This window comes from Mercenaria mercenaria, chromosome 16 (genome assembly GCF_021730395.1).
Source record: "Mercenaria mercenaria strain notata chromosome 16, MADL_Memer_1, whole genome shotgun sequence".
Taxonomy (NCBI): domain Eukaryota; kingdom Metazoa; phylum Mollusca; class Bivalvia; order Venerida; family Veneridae; genus Mercenaria; species Mercenaria mercenaria.
Window position 1 is genome coordinate 35553892 of NC_069376.1, and position 19776 is coordinate 35573667.

Below are 19776 nucleotides of genomic sequence, written 5' to 3' on the forward strand. Positions count from 1 at the left end.
GAAAGATGGACAAGTCCATTATAGAAATTTAGCAGGATAAGAGTTAAGGGAATATATTTAGTAATGAAGCTGTGTAAACTTCATTAGATTTTCTAATTTGCTTGCAAGCATGTGTCACATTCTTTAAGTCCATCGTTTAAAAACTTCAACTTTACGCGAAAGTGGAAAACTATAGGTCGCTCAGCTTAAATGAAAATGTTGCAGGCTCGGTTTGATGGAGCTTATCCATCGATGTAACTCATTGCAGACTTGGAGCGGTCTTCTGCGCATGCCCGAAAGTGATTATCAGTTGTAGCGCACGGCAAAAATATGCATATTTTTGCATGTCCGCATGCATTTAGTGTACAATATGCATGAAATACTGACTAAAGGTTAGGGTTAGTATCACCATGGTTACAAAATATATACATTTAAGATATTTTCGTTCAAATTTAGTTTATCCGGTATGTACCGGAGTCTGTAATTTATACCGGCGCTCCAAGTCTGCATTGAGTCACAGTCCTCATCCATAGACAAGCTGCCGCTTTTAGTTGAGCAGAATTTATACGTGGTCACAATTGAGATATTTATACGGCGGTGTACATGGAACCTTCAGTGGTACACAGGGTGCACTTTCATAAAAAGCGGCATGTGGTCCCAGCTGAAATAATGAGACTGTAACATATATAACTCAATTTATTATCACACCCTTTTACCTGATGTCCCTCACTAGAGAGAAACAAAATCAATAACACCAGGTTGTGTTAGTTTTTTTTTTTTGAGCTGTAGTTTTTCGTTTCGGCTTCCCATTAAGATATTCAAGTGCATGCACACGTGTAAATGCCCAAACATATTATAAAAGTAGTCCTGATCGCTATCTTTGCGAAATAAAAAAGAATTCGGTTGGAATAAGAGGGAAAGGTGCTTCCTCGACAAAATACGATTTCTTTACCTGTGACCTCGTAACGGTTACAGTTAATTTCAACAAGTAGCTGCTTCAATTGTTCTTGGACTTTTTAGGCATCCTGTCTGCAATATTTTGCACTACATTGTCGTTTCGATGTACGGATTGTCTACTGTGTCCAGCTGTTTGCTCTGTGCTTCCAGACCACAGTTTCACGAATATACTTAAGTTTGTTAATTGACAAAGTATGTTGACCTTTAGCCTGCTGACGGCAAGTGATTTTGCCTTTGCGACCAGTGTAGATCGTGATCAGAGTGCACATCCGTGCAGTCTGATCATGATCTGCACTGTTCGCCATTCAGTTGATAACCTTTTGGTAAGCACCCCTTTTAACAGTTAAAATAGTACTGGCCAAATTGAAAGGTGGACAAGTTCATTATAGAAATTTAGCAGGATGAGCGTTAATATGCTTAAGAAAAGTAAAAAAGTAAACCCTTAAGCTAATTCAATTAACAAACTTAAGTATTTTCGTGAAATTAAAGCCTGGAAATTAAACCATACCTTTTAATTTTCAAAGTATTAAGATTTTGTGGAATGGCACTGTTATCATTTGATTTGATTTAATTACAAACGTATAAGTTTAAGGCAACTTTCAAATAATTTTATCTGATCGTATTAAAACGGTTATTTTGTCTTCTTCAGATTTATATCCTAAAAGGTGAAGTTGAAGAAGTTGAAATTAAATCTCTTAAAGATTTATAATTCTATTCTTAAAATGCATTGTCTGAATTGAGCAGTTCTGGTCCATAATAATTTACGCACATACGCAGTTGCCTATTAAAAATCTGTCGAGGAAACGTTTTATTTAATGATTTAAAACATTGTTTGAAATACAGTAAAGAGCCCATATTATGCAATAGATCTTTGTTTTAAGTAAAATGACTCATAACTGTCCAGGTCGGCATTAAATATTCCGCATTGAGTGCACGCACGCATTGAATGTTAAACCTAACAGTATATACATGTATAGTACACTCAGTACATGCGTACATCCAATAGGGGCGATTGTTGACGTAACGTGGGTATACATGTATCCAATAGAGGCGATTGTTGACGTAACGTGGGTATACATGTATCCAATAGAGGCGATTGTTGACGTAACGTGGGTATACATGTATCCAATAGGGGCGACTGTTGACGTAACGTGGGTATACATGTATCCAATAGAGGCGATTTAATGTTGACGTAACAGTTCATCATATAAATGACATTTATACTAATGTTAAGACTGCTACGTGTTTATTTCATATACGCGCAGATCTATTGAAATAACATATTTTATATCATATTTATTCAATTTATTATTTTAGTATTTTTACTTAAAATTATACAGTAAAATACACCATTTTACGCCCTCACATTACCACTGCCGGGTGAGGATACCTCGAACCCCCGTGGGTGTACTACAGTTATTTTCGTTCAAAAATGAATATCACTATAAAAACGGTTTAATGGCTATATATATTGGCAATTTAGGGGAAAATGCGTCATAAATCTTGCCAATAAAGCAATTTGAAACAGCTGCAACACTTTTACGGCGACTAAATGAAACTAATAAAATGCTTAATGCTTCTAATGCGTATTTTACCAAACTACAATATATTTCATGGCTTTAAAACTTACTTATTTTATACCTTGAACAGTACAATACTTCTCTTTTCGTAGCTTTAGTTATTGTTAAATCACCCATTGGATATATATGGTGCCTATATTTCAGTTTCGTCATTTGGCAGCGTCTGTTTTATGCAAGCTATATAAACTCAGATCCCCTCTCTAAGTGTCTGCTCATAGTGTTCTCTTTTAGGGTAAGCCCATTATTTTATCAGGAAACCCTACACAGCTTTCCATGGAAATGCATGTGGCAACGTTAAATGTCGCAACGCCGCTAAATGTCGCAACCACCGTTAAATGTCGCAAGGTTGACGTTAAATGTCGCAACCACCGCTAAATGTCGCAAAATCGTCTGCCGCTAAATGTCGCACCTTTAACGTTAAATGTCGCAAAAATTTGCCCACCGTTATATGTCGCAACTCCAACGCTAAATGTCGCACAGCAAAATAAGATAAGTTAAACAGTCTTCACAACTTAGAGATAAGACTGGGTAATGCATGCTTGATTTTGGAAGGGCTGAATTGACCTTTCACTCTAATCTGCACGTTTGCTTTTCAGTGGTTTCGGACCATACATACGTTATATCTTTCATATCTAAAGGTTTGAGCACTAACGTGGTACTCGCCACAGTACTAGATTTATTTCAGGTCTGAACTATATAATTCTATGGAGTCCTGTTTAGCTCATGAGACATTAAGCTGGCGCTCCGTATTGTCGCGCGTTGTGTCGCATGTCTTTAGTCGACCTGAATTTCGTTACACAGCAGGCCGGGGGCCAGAAATTGTTGATGGAGGATGGGAGTGGGGTGGGGGAGGGGGCACCAGTTTAAAACAAAAGCTCACCGACGACGTGCGGTAGGTACGGGGTTCCTCTGTCCGTATTTGTGGGACGGATAGCTCAGTGGTTTGCACACTGGCCTTCCAATCCTGAGGTCGGGGTTCGATCCCCGGCAGCTACTCGGGAATTTTCAGAAACGCTTTTCAGTGTTTCCCACCCAGCTAGAGGTGTACTGGTCAGGAACCCAGGCAATCCTTGCGTGTATCAGTGCTATACACTGGGCACGTTAAAGAAACAGGCTGTCTATTCGCAACGAGCTAGGCTAAGTTAGCCGGACAAGCCTGTATCTGATTTCTGATCTCTCCGTGGGGGCTTTGTCTCACTCTGTCCCTCTGGTCAGATCGCTCTGTGTCTGTACTAGTAGAGGATGATTTCGCGCCCTGTGTGGCTGCAGTTGCTGTAAAGCGCCTTTGAACGTGTTTATCATGAAAAGGGCGCTATATAAATCTGGTATAATAATAAATAATAATAATTTTTTTTTATATACAGGTATGAAATGTTTGCCTGTGGTGCATTTTTGTCTATTTTTAGCTACGTACTAGAGGGGCACTCCCCTTATTTTAGGTGGTTAGGGTCTTTTCCCATTTACAGTTCTGAAATACAAGTATGGAATGCTGGACTTTATTGCAGTTTGTGTTCAAAATTTCGGTGTATGGGAGGGTTTATCCCTGTCATTTTCGAGGGTTCAGGGTCTCTCCCCGGGAAAGTTTGAAAAAAAACAGGTATAAAATGGTTGCCTCTGGTGCATATTTTTCTTAATTTTATGGTACTGGAGGGGTACTCTCCCCCCCCCCCCCCACTCCCACCTGGGGAATTTTGAAATATAACTATAAAATATTCGCCTCTGGGGCGTTTTTGGTCTACATTTTGAGAAAATATTATTTCCAAAATAGTTGGGTGCAACTTTGATGAGTATAAGTCACTATTAAGCCAACAAGGGTGGAGTTTGGGGTGGGGGAATCGGCTCGGGCAACAATCCAGGCCTGTTACACAACGCGACACGAAGACTGTATTTTGTAGCTGTAGAAAACGAAAGTTCTCTATTAATCAGCCATGGGTTCTATTTCTTTGTTTGGAGGTTTACATTTAAAGTCATAAGGCGACTATCAAGCTTCAATGGCGGAGAAAGATCCTATGTGGCCCTCTGTACATTCTTTCAGGTAAAGCGGGAATTTTGATATTATTTTACTTTTAGTCTCTTAAAATTGTTTGGTTTAGTCTCATTCCCCTCATTATCCTACTTTTTCCGCCTACCCACACATAACCCTCTCTCTCTGCCCCCCCCCCTTCCCCCTCCCCCCCACCCCCCCCCCACCCCCCCACCACACACACTTCAGAAATGTAAATAATTTCTATTAATTGTCTTGGTGCTGTGTGTTTGAGTCTTAGATTTCTGTGTCGTTATTCACCCCGTTCCCCACCCATACCTAACCCCCACAAACATACAACACTATTACCAAATCGTATTTAGTTAGAAGAAACCTCAGAATATTACTGTCCTAAAACACTGGCCCTATTACAAAATAATTTCACAAATATATTTCTTGCGTGACTGTTCAAGCAAGGTGTGGAACTCAGGTGAGCGATCTAGGGCCCTCTTGTTGCTATACGTAACATCACTTATCATTAAGATAATTATTTGTATTTCATAAACCTGTTAATTTTTCTTCACTCAAAAAAGTAAATATACACAAGGAATTGATAATCATAGTGTCAAATAGGAAGTGCGACATTTAGCGTTGGTGTTGCGACATATAACGGTGGGCAAATTTTTGCGACATTTAACGTTAAAGGTGCGACATTTAGCGGCAGACGATTTTGCGACATTTAGCGGTGGTTGCGACATTTAACGTCAACCTTGCGACATTTAACGGTGGTTGCGACATTTAGCGGCGTTGCGACATTTAACGTTGCCACAATGCACACTGTGTATCGTTCAAGGTTGCATGCACACACCGACATATGAACAATCTGCGGATAACTCCGGATTGTTTTTGGTACTTGTAACATGTTTAAATGTTGAGTTTCTGCACAACCCGGGGCCAGATTTCCACTGCCGGCCATGAACAAGCTCAATCAAGCTAGCTTGTGACATTTCCCTTTTTGTCGTGTTGGGCAACCTGTTGAGTTTACACTATTCCTATTTTAAATGTTTTCTGAAAGACTGCAAAGTCTCTTTTTTACCGCATGTTGCCAGACTAAGATAACGGTTATTTTGATGGAAAGAACAAGGTTAAAAATCCTATTGCTTTAATTTTTTAATGTGTGTGGCGGCTGTGAAAAGTCTCCCCGTACCTCCATTCAGAGGTATTATTTTTCCAGTCCTTTGGGATCATGGAGTCCATTCAATATCTGTGAAATAGAATTCCGTTTAAGCCGGTGCTAGGGCGTGGACGACCTACTACGAACAGACTCAATCAAACTGAGTCACTAAGTCTACTACTATTTTGCTTTATTTTATGCTAACTGATGAAATACTGTGTTTTATCAGTGAGATATAACCCATATCACTCACTGCATATCACTCACTGCATAACACTCACTGTAAATGATAAAGCTTTGCCGATCTACTTGTACATCGTGTATAAATTTTAAATTACTTGCTTAAAACAGGATGAAAATTGTAGTCGCACTTTGTTCTTTGTAGAATATTTCTCTATTCAAATTACCTTACTTAATGAAAATTTCATAACGTTGTGCAGCAAGAAATAAAATAAAATGGAACTTTATGATGTGTGCGTCTTCCTAACGTCACAACACGTCTGACGTCATGTTCGTTTACGTGCGTCTGTTTCCCGTGCTGAGATTAAAAATTATTGCAAAATGTATATCTCAAATAAATTAAGCATAAAAATAAAAAGAAAATTTATTTGTTTTCCGTGAATATAGAAAATCTCACCTCAAAAAGAGAACATTTTCACATTTTCACTCGCGCTACGCGATCATGAAAATATTTGAAATTTTCTCACTTCCCAGTGAGATATATTTTATATTCACTCGCAACAAACAAATGTGCTCTATTTGTTGCATGCTATGTTTCCAAAAGATTTTATTTTCACTACAGTAATAAAACCATCAATAACGGACTGGCGACTAGGGTCTAGATGTGTATAAGCCAAAAGTATTGAACCGCTTAAACGTTAATTTCATGAGCATTTTTTTTTTTTTAAAAAAGTTCCATTAGATAAATTTAGCCATGAAAAGGACAATACAATTTCCTAATGAAATTGCTTCCGAAATATGCAATTTTTAAGCGCATTTTTGATTTTGTCTTACATGATGTTTAGCAATATATGTGTTGCAACGTTCACAATAGGTTCCATCCAGTTTACCGTCAACAGTCGATGGCTTCCCAATAGCGTCACGAAGTGAACTGATATGTCCAAATTTCCTGTAAGCATACGTATTGAGGAAAAGTAGTTCGACTTGACTTATATTGTATGTTTCGCAAGCAGGGTATGATGGGCTATGAAGATCATGATGTTGTTTATAATTTAGTTTTCGTGACAGGCGATTTCGCCAATCTGCAGACATCTGTTTTCCACAGCAGAGCCGAAGAATATCCCAGTAGCGGAAATATTCAATAATATGCTGCATTTTTTCATCGGATAACCCAAAGATAGGCTGATATTCATAAGCAATGAAATAACCTCGTCTGGTGACCAAATCGAGATCAGCAACATACGGAATCGTGATATTTCTTTTCTCTATCCCCCGTCTACTTGCGTTTAACAGATGTTTATTCCGAGGTGACAATGAACCACTTGAAGTAATGAAAATCCAAGAATTAGGTGGTGTTTTCGGCAGAAACTTTGCGATATTATGCGTTTTTATAACGTTATATTTCTGGGATTTCTTCCTATTGAAATAGCATCCTACAGATTTTATTTCATCTTCGAACACCATTGCCGTGCACAAACACAATATATTGAACTGTAGCGTTGTTGCTGTGCGTGGGATACCAAACTGTATGATGGTTTTAGGAACACTTCCCGCACATAACTGAAATACAATCAATTAAGAACATTTTTTTAACTCTACTGAAATATAATTAATCAATTAGGAACATGTTTGAACACAACTGAAATATAAGAAAGCAATTAGCCACATTGCTGGATCACGACTAGGAAATATAATTAATCAATTAGGAATATGTTTGAACACAACTGAAATACATTGTATAAGAAAGCATTTAGGCACATTGCTGAAACACGACTGAATTAGAAACATGTTTATACATGTACCATCGTTGACATAAAATAAATCAATTAGGAACATGTCCATAACACGACCATTTCAAGAGCATGTCTTAAAATAAATAACAACCGTAACAAGAGGAAACGGAAGAGAAAAGTTGATAGACGTACCTAGATATAACGATAGACTGGTCCCAATGAAAAACTAAGTGTTTAGTCAAATAGTTTCCGGTAAACTGGCCACAGCCTAACATGTGTCAATCATAGAGATAGCATGGTTACAAATGTAACTTATACAGTCAGATATTCAATAGACAGCAATTTACAGAATGAAAAATCATTGACTGGAAATGAAAATATAACAAAATAAACTCCTGACTACTAGGTAGAACAAACTTCCAAGATTGCATGATACTTCCTATAGACGTTGATTTTTTTCTCTATGTTTTACAAATATTGTTTGTATCTAAAGGCTTTTCAGCTTTTACTTATTAGTCGTAAGTTTCAAAATATAACCATTCGTTCTATATAAAACATAGAATTAAATCTATAATAGAGTAAAATTTCCATGGAGCTTACACAACAAAATACGTGTATGCAGTGTTGTTCATTAAAGCTGTCGTTAATTTTACCATTTACCTCCCTGTATCAATTCCTAATTAGTATTACCCTGGAACTCATATACACATTGTGTTTTAAGGTAGTGGACCCGTAATGACGATCGGCAATTTCCGGTCTTTTACGTATTCTCCGTATGCGTTTTCGGCATTCTCCGGTTATTATAAGAATAATTTTCTGTTATGACCGAAGAATGCCGAAATCGCATACGGAGAATACGTAATCGCACGGAATTAGCCGATTGTCATTACGGGTCCACTACCTTAAAACAAAACATTGGTACAAAGGGCAGTAAGACGAAACCACCTTAAATATCATTTACTATTGTATTCATAATACATAATTGAGCCGTGCCATGGGAAAACCAACATAGTGGGTTTGCGACCAGCATGGATCCAGACCAGCCTGCGCATCCGCGCAGTCTGGTCAGGATCCATGCTGTTCGCTAACAGTTTCTCTAATTGCAAAAGGCTTTGAAAGCGAACAGCATGGATCCTGACCAGACTGCGCGGATGCGCAGTCTGGTCTGGATCCATGCTGGTCGCAAACCCACTATGTTGGTTTTCTCATGGCACGGCTCATATATAGAAGGTCGGTGTCTCTACCTAGATGCTCGCGTGAGGGGCATCTGGGGTTTCCACACCAACAAAACTGGGAAATTCGCTATGTGGCGTTAACTGTGTCGTTTTCGGTATTACTGTAAACCCAACAAAATAAGACAAATGAATACGCAAAAGGTATTTGTTTGTTTCAGTTTAACGTAAATATACTAGTATATCACATTGAGTGAACACCACATGCAATATTTTGACGAGGGGTTTAGTGCTTTGATCCTGCATGGAAAACAAACATATAGTTCCTTTTTATCTATCATTTTCAGTGGTTTTAAGTAAATTTTACCAATTTAGTACCTTGTGGTATAATATGGTCTAAAGAATCCAGTTTATCAATTAGTTTTAATCTACATTCAGTTTTAGATCTGTAATGGATTATGTTATTAAAGAATTTCGCATTTCCTTTTTCAGTTAGCTTCAGAACTGAGTCACACTGACAGTTTATATCTTCTCGCCCAGGTTATTCATACTTAGGCCACGTATGATCGTTTTGTTGTTCAATTACAAATTGTTTAATTTTGACAAGCTGACTAAACAGAAATCATGACATGTTAATTATAAATACTTACTAATGTGTTCACGCTGTTTGTTTCATGTTTATTCAACTAATGGTCCGTTTTCCTTAAATATCGCTAATTTGGAGTGGAGATAGAACTTCAGTATCACTTGTGCTCTCAAATAGGTTGTACACACATTATGCCTGATATTCACATACATTATTAAAATTAGTTTAGGCCATGGACTTCTATTCTAACATATATATTTCAAAGTTACTAGTCCTATTAAATAATTGAGACTACATTTGTATACGAGAACCCTCATCCTGTTACACCACAACCTCCTTATCAATAAAATGTCTATCCAATACATGCATTGTCCCTGTGAAATTACCAGATATATGTTTCCGTTTTAATATTTGAATGTTTCAATGAAAAAATATATAAGAACACTCTTCCTTACGGACTCCGGTTGGTGCCATATTGAATGTCGACTGTCGCCATGGGAAAACCAACATAGTGGGTTTGCGACCAGCATGGATCCAGACCAGCCTGCGCATCCGCGCAGTCTGGTCAGGATCCATGCTGTTCGCTTTTAAAGCCTATTGGAATTGGAGAAACTGTTAGCGAACAGCATGTATCCTGACCAGACTGCGCGGATGCGCAGGCTGGTCTGGATCCATGCTGGTCGCCAACCCACTATGTTGGTTTTCTCATGGCACGGCTCATTTTAAGGCAACAATACTAGCGTTTCTGCGGTACTTTATTCATTATTTCAGCATTTTTAAACCATTAAGCATCAGATCAGAGATCGGTTAATGATTTTTTTTTCTCAGAAGAATGACACATTTAGTTCTGTCGTTAACGTTGTCGTTAATCGTCATGTTAGCTTCCGGTTGGGCATGCGCACATACAAATGTTAAGGTACACTAGATCTACCTCCTTAATAAATGGCAAAGTTATAGTCACGCAAGGAAAACAGTATGGCGTCTGAGTGCATTTTGTTACCTGTAAAAATCTTTGAGCTCAGTATTAAACTCGTTTCCATATAAAACATATATTTCTTGGTAGTTAATTGGTCAATTAGATACACATACACAAAGAAATATTGAAAGTAAGGAATAGTTATTGTAAGAGGAATATGGCAGCGCTGATTTTCTTTTGTTTACTTGTTTTTTTGTGTGTTTTTTGTTGTTGTTGTTGTTGTTGTTGGTGGTGGTGGTGGTGTTTTTTGTTATCTCTGTCAAATGATGCCGCCAATATACACTTATCTTAACAAAGGAAAAGAAACAAATCGGTTCTAATTTCGTTTTTATAAGGAACTTCCTTGTCCGAGACAGCTATATATATTTACAACACATATCAATCGGGAAGACTTCTTTCAAACTTTCACCACTAATCATTAATGATGGGAAGGCGTGCATTTAAGACGGAATTTAAATTGGCCCAATTTTTTCCAGAATTTATGACTCTTTGATGTTTTATAATAAAGGTTGCAAATCATGTTCAACTCCTACTTTGCAATTGTGTGCATTTCTTGCAAACTATAACAGTTGATTAGTAACGATGTGAAGTTATGCATGTAGGGTTTCTTTCACACTTTCACAGTTGATCAGTGAAGATGCGAAGTTAAGAATGAAGAATTTCTTTCAAACGTATGTTGCTCAGTACTTTTAATGATGTGAAGGTATGCAAGAAAGAAGGAATTTTAGTTTTCTAGGAGTTATGACCCTTTGATGTAAAAAATACCTTTTTAAAATGATCAATTGTCATTAAATATTTGGAAAATGTGCTTGTTTCAAAATAGGTTGAAGTAGTTTAAAAATTTTCTCACATGTAATTTTCCACTTTTCCCCACATTCCTCTGATATATTGACCTAGTTCAACTCTGTCGGAAGTCTCATTCTTTTGCCATGCACTCCATTGTGCTGCATTTTGCAGCAAAATTTTTACTTGATGTTACTTATGACAACACATCTTTGGACTCGTAGGTAAACTGATCTGTGCCAATTCTTCACCAAATTGTTACAGTGCAATTCAGTAATAACGTCATAACAACATTACTCGTAATTTACAAACCTGTCTGTATTGTAGTCGCTGATAAATTACAGGACAGGAAGTTGGACAGAACACAACTACAAAACCAGTTCATCCTTTTAGAGGCATTGAAGAGCCTGTTGTCATTGAGTTTCCCCGCTGTCCTGTCATCGCACAATAGGTGAGGAAATCGTAGTGGCCGGCTGTAAATTGGCATGAACATGCAGTGTGTCTCAGCAAGAAACGGCCATTGCCTCTTAAAGTTAAGCTTAGCTTGAGAATTTATAAATGTCACGTTATAGGACTTACAATAAAAAGGGGAGAAGGTGTGTAGGCGGCCTGGTAGCTCAGTCGATAGAGCATCGGAACGGTATTTCGAGGTCCAGAGTTCGTGGTCCGGTCTACATTTTTCTCACCCTGTGACATTTGGCGCCCAACATGGGACTGTGATGGCTCTACGACGCCAATAATTGCTTATATGCTTATATATAAAGTACCCGCTGAAATTCGAGGACGAATTGTTTAAAAATGCCGGGGAAATATGTCACGGTATAGGACTTTTAATAAGAAGAGGAGAAAATGTGTAGGCGGCCGGGTAGCTCAGTCGGCATGGCTTCGGAACAGTATTCCGAGGCCCCGGGTTCGGGTCCCGGTCTGACTGCAGATTTTTCACAAAGCAAATTATATTTTCATAAATGTCAAGTTATGATACACCTAGCCACAGAATTGTCCTTCAATTACATTTAAATTTAATAACTAATTCCATATTACGGTGAAAATTATTTTCTTACCTCCCAGCGTTTTCTTCCGTTTCCTTTTCGAGACATTTGTTCTATTTGATACATACACTTCCGTTGTTTCTTTTCATCTGTCATGCTTTTATTTTTAGAATGTTTTTGATAAAAACAATCTTTACTTCTGTAAAGACCATTAAGGACAAAGTAGATAAACAGAACACATACACATGCCATTACAAACACCTGAAATGAACTTGAACTTAGAGCCATTTGAAAAATCCGCTTTAAACTATAAACGCCAAAACAAATCTGAGTTTCGCTCCGGCAGCTGGTCAGTATATGTCTCGAGATCCAAGTGTAAATAGCTTTACTATTGATCGGTTTGTCATTTTATAGCGTACAAAATAAATTGTCATCTCATTTGCTCTAGTTTTGACTAAGCTCTTCTTAATATATTCAGGAAGTTCCATATTAATGGTGATACCGTCTGAGATTTTGAAGTTGTAAATTTAAATAATTAAACTAAGTAAGTAATATTAATTTTCCTTCATTTATTTTTCCCACTGTATTATCCTTATTGTTCAGTAACAATATATATTTTGGATATATATATTCCACACGATATGCATGTATATATATATAATGATATATCTACTTTACTATCAAACGGACGCATTGGTCTAAAGGGTTATTTAAGAATCTTTCCTACACAGAGCTGAAGGAACTTTGTTAGGCGATCGAGGCTGTAACTGGGTACCAGCAAATGGCTAGGGGTTATGTAAATTTAGTTTTATCGGTTTGTAAATAGAATCTCCCAAAACTCTTCAGAGGTTGTATTTAACCGCATTAAGAGTCATTATTAACTTTAGCCTTATTTGGCCTATACGTTATCGAAAATTTTGAAAATTGCCATACTAGAAAGAGTGTACATTGTTAGCTATCAAAATGTTAATATTCTATACTGAATATAGTTTTAAGAAATTGAATTACACTTATTTTCAAAACATGTCACTGGGTATCATTGTTTGAGAAAATACCTTCGGTCTCGGTCACAAACAATCCCGCGGGCTTCTGCAGACGTTAATACACAAAAAACGTGTATTATCCCTACAATCAACGCGACACACGACACGACGCACAACATTGCAACGCGACGGACGACAATGTAGGCTGAACACCACTAAATCCAGCTCTTCTTTATTTCATATAAAATCCACTTACTTCATAACGGTTTTCGACATTTTCTAGCATATCAGATTTTCAGAGACTTATATTCACATAAAGAACTAGATCGCTACTTTACAAAAACAAAAAGAAAAGTGGGTGTCAACTTTTATATAAGAAAACTACAGTTCAGTAAATGCAACCCGCTGAATTTACTACTTTTCGCTTCTTTCAATTTCTCTTTTCGAGACATTAAATTCTTACGCCGCCATTTTTACCCAGCATGCGATAGGAACGTGCCGATTTCAACAGAATGCAAAGTGATACATAATGAAACACGGTAGGGTAAAAGTAAGCACGTTGCTGTCGAGAAAATGGACTAGGAAAGGAAAAAAGATTAATACTATTTATATTTGGACTACTTGTGAGACCAGCGGAGGCTTACATTCTATTTGGTAGTGATCAGCCTGTACAATGACACACGACATTTTATCATTTGAATGTCTCATTGTCGCTCTAAGTTTTGGCAAAATAAATGTTGCAGTAAAGATTGAGTGTCGTTCATTGTAGAGTGTCGTATCGTGTGTCGCGTTGAATGTCGTGTGGCGTGTCGTCTGCCGCGTTGACTATCGTGTGTCTCCCTGAGAACGCGACATAAGACAATGTGCAACGATACCAGACATTATATTGCGCAAATGTCGTGGAACTGTCGACTTAAATTCTAAACCACGATACGCAACATTCAACGCGACACACGACAATGAGCATCACGCAAATATTTGAAATCATTTTCTTCATTGTAGAGATAACGCATGTTTTTTCGTGTTATAATATCTGCAGATTCCCGAGGGATTGGTTGGTACCCGAGCCCGTTAGGGCGAGGGTACCAACGTATCCCGAGGGATTCTGCAAATGTTATAACAGGAAATGTACATGTGCTAACGCTATTCTAGCATAAAACGCGTAAAAACTGATAAATGGATACAATGTCTCTCAACGTCATTAATTTTCCACGAAATGCGCGGGAATGTCTGAGTTGTTTTTTACGTTGACGTCATTTTGTTTTGAATTATCCGTTTTGAGGGTCGAATGACGTTTACGCTTTGCCACGGAACGCGCATATATAAAAAGGTGTTATAATAGCACGCGAGCGCGAGAATCTCTCTGTTTAAACACGTTTTCTGTCCTGTTAAAACACCCCCGAAAAGTGACAATAACAGCAGTTTTATGCTAGAATATGTGAAGGATAATGTTGACTAGAGAGATTATGGTCATTTTAGTGTTTTCTCTAGTTTTCATTATAATAAAAAATTGAAATTTCTTGCAGTCAATGTTATTCGAAATGTAAATGATTATGAAAAAGAGCTCACAATTAGGTTATTTTCCATGTTGCTGCCCCATATTAATGTTGATTTAGAATATCAATGACAGTGTGGCTATGTAATTTTTGTTCCCTGCACTTGCTTGCTTCTTAAAAAAATAAATCTTCTGACCCGGATCTAGACTATTTTTATTGCAGGTTGAAGGCCTCAATGGTGAAGTGCAAACTGCCGATTACAGGGTGTCCCCCTGAAAATGTTGAAATAAAGGTATGAAATGATTACGCCTGGTACATTTTGGTCTAAACTTTGATGAGTATAGGTCACTTTTCAGCCGACTGCTCTCACCCCAACCCAATATCTGGGCCTGGTAAGAATAGAATCCATGGAAAGCAGGCCACTGACACGTTTACATTGTTTTGAAAAAGTACAGCCGATGTGGTAACTAAAATACCTTTTCAACAAAATACATTTATATTATAATGAAACACAATAAATTAGGTGACGGGGTGTTATCTGAGAAATATGGTGGGAGTTTGGTGTAACATATACAAGGGCGTAATTAACAAGGGGTATGCGATGGGTGCAATCGCACCCCACCCTCCACCCTCCCCTCTTTTTCGGCAAAGCTTGCATTTTTCATTACGCAAGAATACTCTTGAATGCCCATTCTTTGTTGTTTCTTTTCCGGCTCGCTCTGGTCGCCAACTTACATATGTTTACTATTATTGTAACTTAAGTCTTTTGATGACCGCCTATGTCTCAAAGATCAATATCCGTCGTCTGTCGTGCGTCAACAATTTCTAAAAAATCTTCTTCTTCAAAACCACGTGGCAGAATTACACCAAACTTCACAAGAATGTTCCTTGGGTGGCCCACTTTCCAAATTGTTCGAAGAATTGAATTCCATACAGAACTCTGGTTGCCATGGCAACCGAAAGGGAAAACTTTAAAAGTCTTCTTGTCCAAAACCATAGGTCATAGGGCTTTAATATTTGGTATATAGTTCCGGCGTTCCACAACGGTCAATTCTAGGGCCCCTGTTATTTTTACTTTATATCAATGACATGATAGCATTATCAACAAACGAAGGTAATATTGATCTATATGCTGACGACTCGACAATATATGAATCTGATTATGATATGGAAATTGTTGAAATTAAACTCCAAGAAAATTGAAATAAAATCGAAAAAAAATGGTGTATTTCAAAAACATGCTGTTACATCCATCAAAATCAAAATGTATGCTTATATGTACAAAACACAAGAAACGCAATTGTAGCAATTTGAACTTAACTATTGGTGGATCTATCATAGAAAATGTAACAGTTCAAAATGTTTTAGGAATTTATATCGACAATACACTTTCGTGGGATATACAAATAGATAAAGTATGTTTAAAAGTTAACTCAAAAATTGCACTATTGAAGAGGATTGTTTATTTTTTAACACAGGATATGAAAAACTTATTCTACAATCCATATATTTTGTCTGTTTTAGATTACTGCTGTACAATTTGGTTTGTCTACAGGCAGTAAAGGCTCATTAAATAAGAGTTTTACACTTCAAGGAAGTGTTCCTAGAATTGTTTTAAATAAAGAACTGCAGACAAGTAAATCTGTGTAAAATGTTAAAAGAACTCGGATGGATGAAATTTTCTAAACGATGCAAATACCATACTGGAGTAATAATATATAAAACTACAAAAAATCTTGTACCATCTTACATATCATATTTTAACATTTTCCAGCAATGAAATTTATGGCCTTAGAGCAGTTGTACATAATGATATTTCAATACCTAAATGTCGCACAAATTATATGAAAAGATCATTTGGCTATAACAGTGCTAAAATATGGAATATCATTCCACAGAATATTCGTTGTGTGGATTCACTTACTTCTTTCAAAAGCAAATACAAAAAAAAAAATATATATATCTATTAGAATCTGAATGAGCTGCAACTTTTTTTTCTGCCATTGCTATTTATTTATTTTCTTTTTTTTTGCGGGTGAATGTTTATCTGAGTGATTTTACTTTTTTTATGATTTTTACGATACATAGTTTTTTCCTAATTAAATGGAGTGTTTGTCAAGAGTGAATGTTATATTTATATGTTTATCATTCAAATTCTGTCTTATATTATAATTAGATAATCAGTTTTTATCTATTTTTTGTGTGTTGAATTGTTTTATTAATATTATAGAAGGCCACATTGAAACTTAAGACGTTTAATATGTTCTAACATTGTTATATATCTTTATGTGTTACCTTCTTTAAATAAAGTTATTATTATTATTATTATCTACCAAGATTGATCAAATTATCCCCCTATGGTCATATATGGCCCCGCCCTGGCTGTCATATGGTTTACATATACTTATATAGGGAAAACTTTGAAAATCTTCTTGTCCAAAACCACAAGGTGTATATTTGGCAAGTGACATCATCTATATAGATTATTCAAATTATGCCCCTGGGGTGAAAGAGGCCCCGCCCCGGGGGTCCCAAGTTTTACAAAGACTTATATAGGAATAAATAAATAAAATTCTTCTTGTCTGAAACCAGAAGACCTAGGCCTTTGATATTTGGTATGTAGCATTACCTTATGGTCCTCTACCAAAATTGATCAAATTATGTCCCTTGAATGAAAAGAGGCCCTGCCCCGGGCGTCCAAGTTTTACATAGACTTATATAGAAAAAAAAATCTTCTTGTCTGAAAGTTCGAGGCCTAAGCCTTTGATATTTAATATGTAGAATTGCCTGGTGGTTCTCTACCAAAATTGCTCAAATTATGTCCCTTGAATGAAAGGAGACCCTGCCACGGGCGTCCAAGTTTTACATAGACTTATATAGAATTTTTTTTAGAATTCTTCTTGTCTGAAAGTTCGAAGTCTAAGCCTTTAATATTTAAGCATTGCCTAGTGGTCCTCTACCAAGATTGTTCAAATTATGCCCCTGGGGTGAAAAGAGGCCCGGGGTCACTTGTTATATGAGTTATATAGGAAAAATACTTCAAAAATTATCTGATCATATTTCCTAGAACGTTTAATTATAATTACCTGATGACCCCAAATAGGGATCATTTGACTGTGACCTTGACCTACTGACGACCTACTTTCTTGTGTTTCTTTTTAGATACAGCCTTGAAATTTGGATGACTTATACAGTTTTTCACACCGATCTTAAAACTGACTCAGTGACCGTGAATGTGACCTACCAACCTACTTTCCAATAGCTTAGCATCAGTTTGACATTTGAAACATGTAGCTCATATTACTCAGGTGAGGGATCCAGGGTCATAATGACCCTCTTGTTCTAATTTGTATAACTTTTCACTAAACAAAATTGTAGAGGCTGCGGTGCTCGTGAATCCGTACGAAAATCCGTACGAAAATCCTCCTGCACGGAAAGGAGGATACGGGCAGTCTACGGGCTCCGCAGACGCATCACAGGCCTAATGTGAACTAGGCATTACTTGCCAAATATTCTCAGCTGTGTACATATACATGTAGTTATTCTTTGTATCATACAGTATGATTTTTTAAGAGTTCAGAACATTACTTTTATGAAAAAATGATTATATATAGCTATTTACCTTTTAACAATAGTGGAATGAAATATATAAAAATGAAAGTTTAAGTTTGCATTAATTTTCTAATAAATGGTACAATATAAACTTTGTTCCATAAACAACAATGACCTTTTTTCTATGCACATCGCGCCTGTCAAATATTAAAACAATAATGTTGTGTCTTTCTTGATATTACTTTAATTTGTATTATTATTGTTATCTTAAGGTTATAATACTGGCCAGATAAGATTACGTAGCGAATGTAATAGGAAGGTCATTTTTCTACAGCAACGCATAAAATGTCCGTTCACAAAGACATTGGCTGGATAAATCAACCGATTTCTTTACTTTTCAGTCGCACATAAACAGAAAGTGATTTCGAATATAGAAAAAGGCTAATTTTGTGTCTGCGTGCAATATTGTTGTCATCGTATGACATATATGGAATAAGTATGAATAATAAAAATGTCTATAGAAGTTCACATTATGGTTTGAATATCATGTAATATGCTCACTTTTTCTTTCATATTTCGGTTGATAAGACTGAAACTAATTATTGACAATATTAAGAGACTCTCTCTCTCTCTCTCTCTCTCTCTCTCTCTCTCTCTCTCTCTCTCTCTCTCTCTCTAATAATAATTAAATTAGCTTCCTCCTCCTCTGATAAGCGTATATTGCCTTGTTTTTTTTCATTCTTATACGTCCCGCTTTATTTTAATTTTTCACATTTTGCTTTACTTATGTCAGCTGCTTTTAAATCTCAACTTCGAAGAATCAGTTTCCTGTCAATTCTGATCCATTCTCTCCGTCAGTGTTTCAGTTTTTTATCTGCTGTATTCGAATCTCAACGTCAGTAATTCAGTTTCCTATCTGATGTATTCAAATCTCAACGTCAGTGCTTCAGTTTCCCATCAGCTTTATTCGAATCTTAACGTCAGTGTTTCATTTTCCTATCAGCTTTATTCGAATCTTAACGTCAGTGCTTCAGTTTCCTATCAACTGTATTCGAATCTCAACGTTTGTGCTTCAGTTTTCTATCAGCTATATTCGAATCTTAACGTCAGTGCTTCAGTTTTCTATCAGCTATATTCCAATCTCAACGTCAGTGTTTCAGTTTCCTATCAGCTATATTCGAATCTTAACGTCAGTGCTTCAGATTCCTATCAGCTATATTCGAATCTCAACGTCAGTGCTTCAGTTTCCTATCAGCTATGTTCGAATCTTAACGTCAGTGCTTCAGTTTCCTATCAGCTATGTTCGAATCTTAACGTCAGTGCTTCAGTTTCCTATCAGCTATATTAGAAGCTCAACGTCAGTGCTTCAGTTTCATATCAGCTGTATTCAAATCTAATCGTCAGTGCTTCAGTTTTCTTTCAGCTGTATTCCAATCTGTTCGCTAATACTTCTGTTTCCTATCAGCTATATTCGAATCTTAACGTCAGTGCTTCAGTTTCCTATCAGCTAAATTCGAATCTTAACGTCAGTGTTTCAGTTTCCTATCAGTTATATTTGAAACTTAACGTCAGTGCTTCAGTTTCCTATCAGCTGTATTAGAATCTCAACGTCAGTGCTTCAGTTTACTATCAGCTGTATTCGAATCTGTCCGCTAATACTTCAGTTTACGATC

General features: G+C 36.8%; 1 protein-coding gene across 1 annotated transcript; it reads right to left on the bottom strand.

Annotated features, from left to right (window-relative positions):
* Window positions 1-5455: 5455 nt before the first annotated feature.
* LOC123541465 (uncharacterized) lies at window positions 5456-12513 on the bottom strand. The gene is made up of 2 exons (XM_045326992.2): window positions 12145-12513; window positions 5456-7393 (listed from the first exon to the last, which is right to left on the bottom strand). The coding sequence occupies exons 1-2, from the start codon at window positions 12358-12360 to the stop codon at window positions 6641-6643; spliced, it is 969 nt and encodes a 322-aa protein (XP_045182927.1). The 5' UTR covers window positions 12361-12513; the 3' UTR covers window positions 5456-6640.
* Window positions 12514-19776: the final 7263 nt, after the last annotated feature.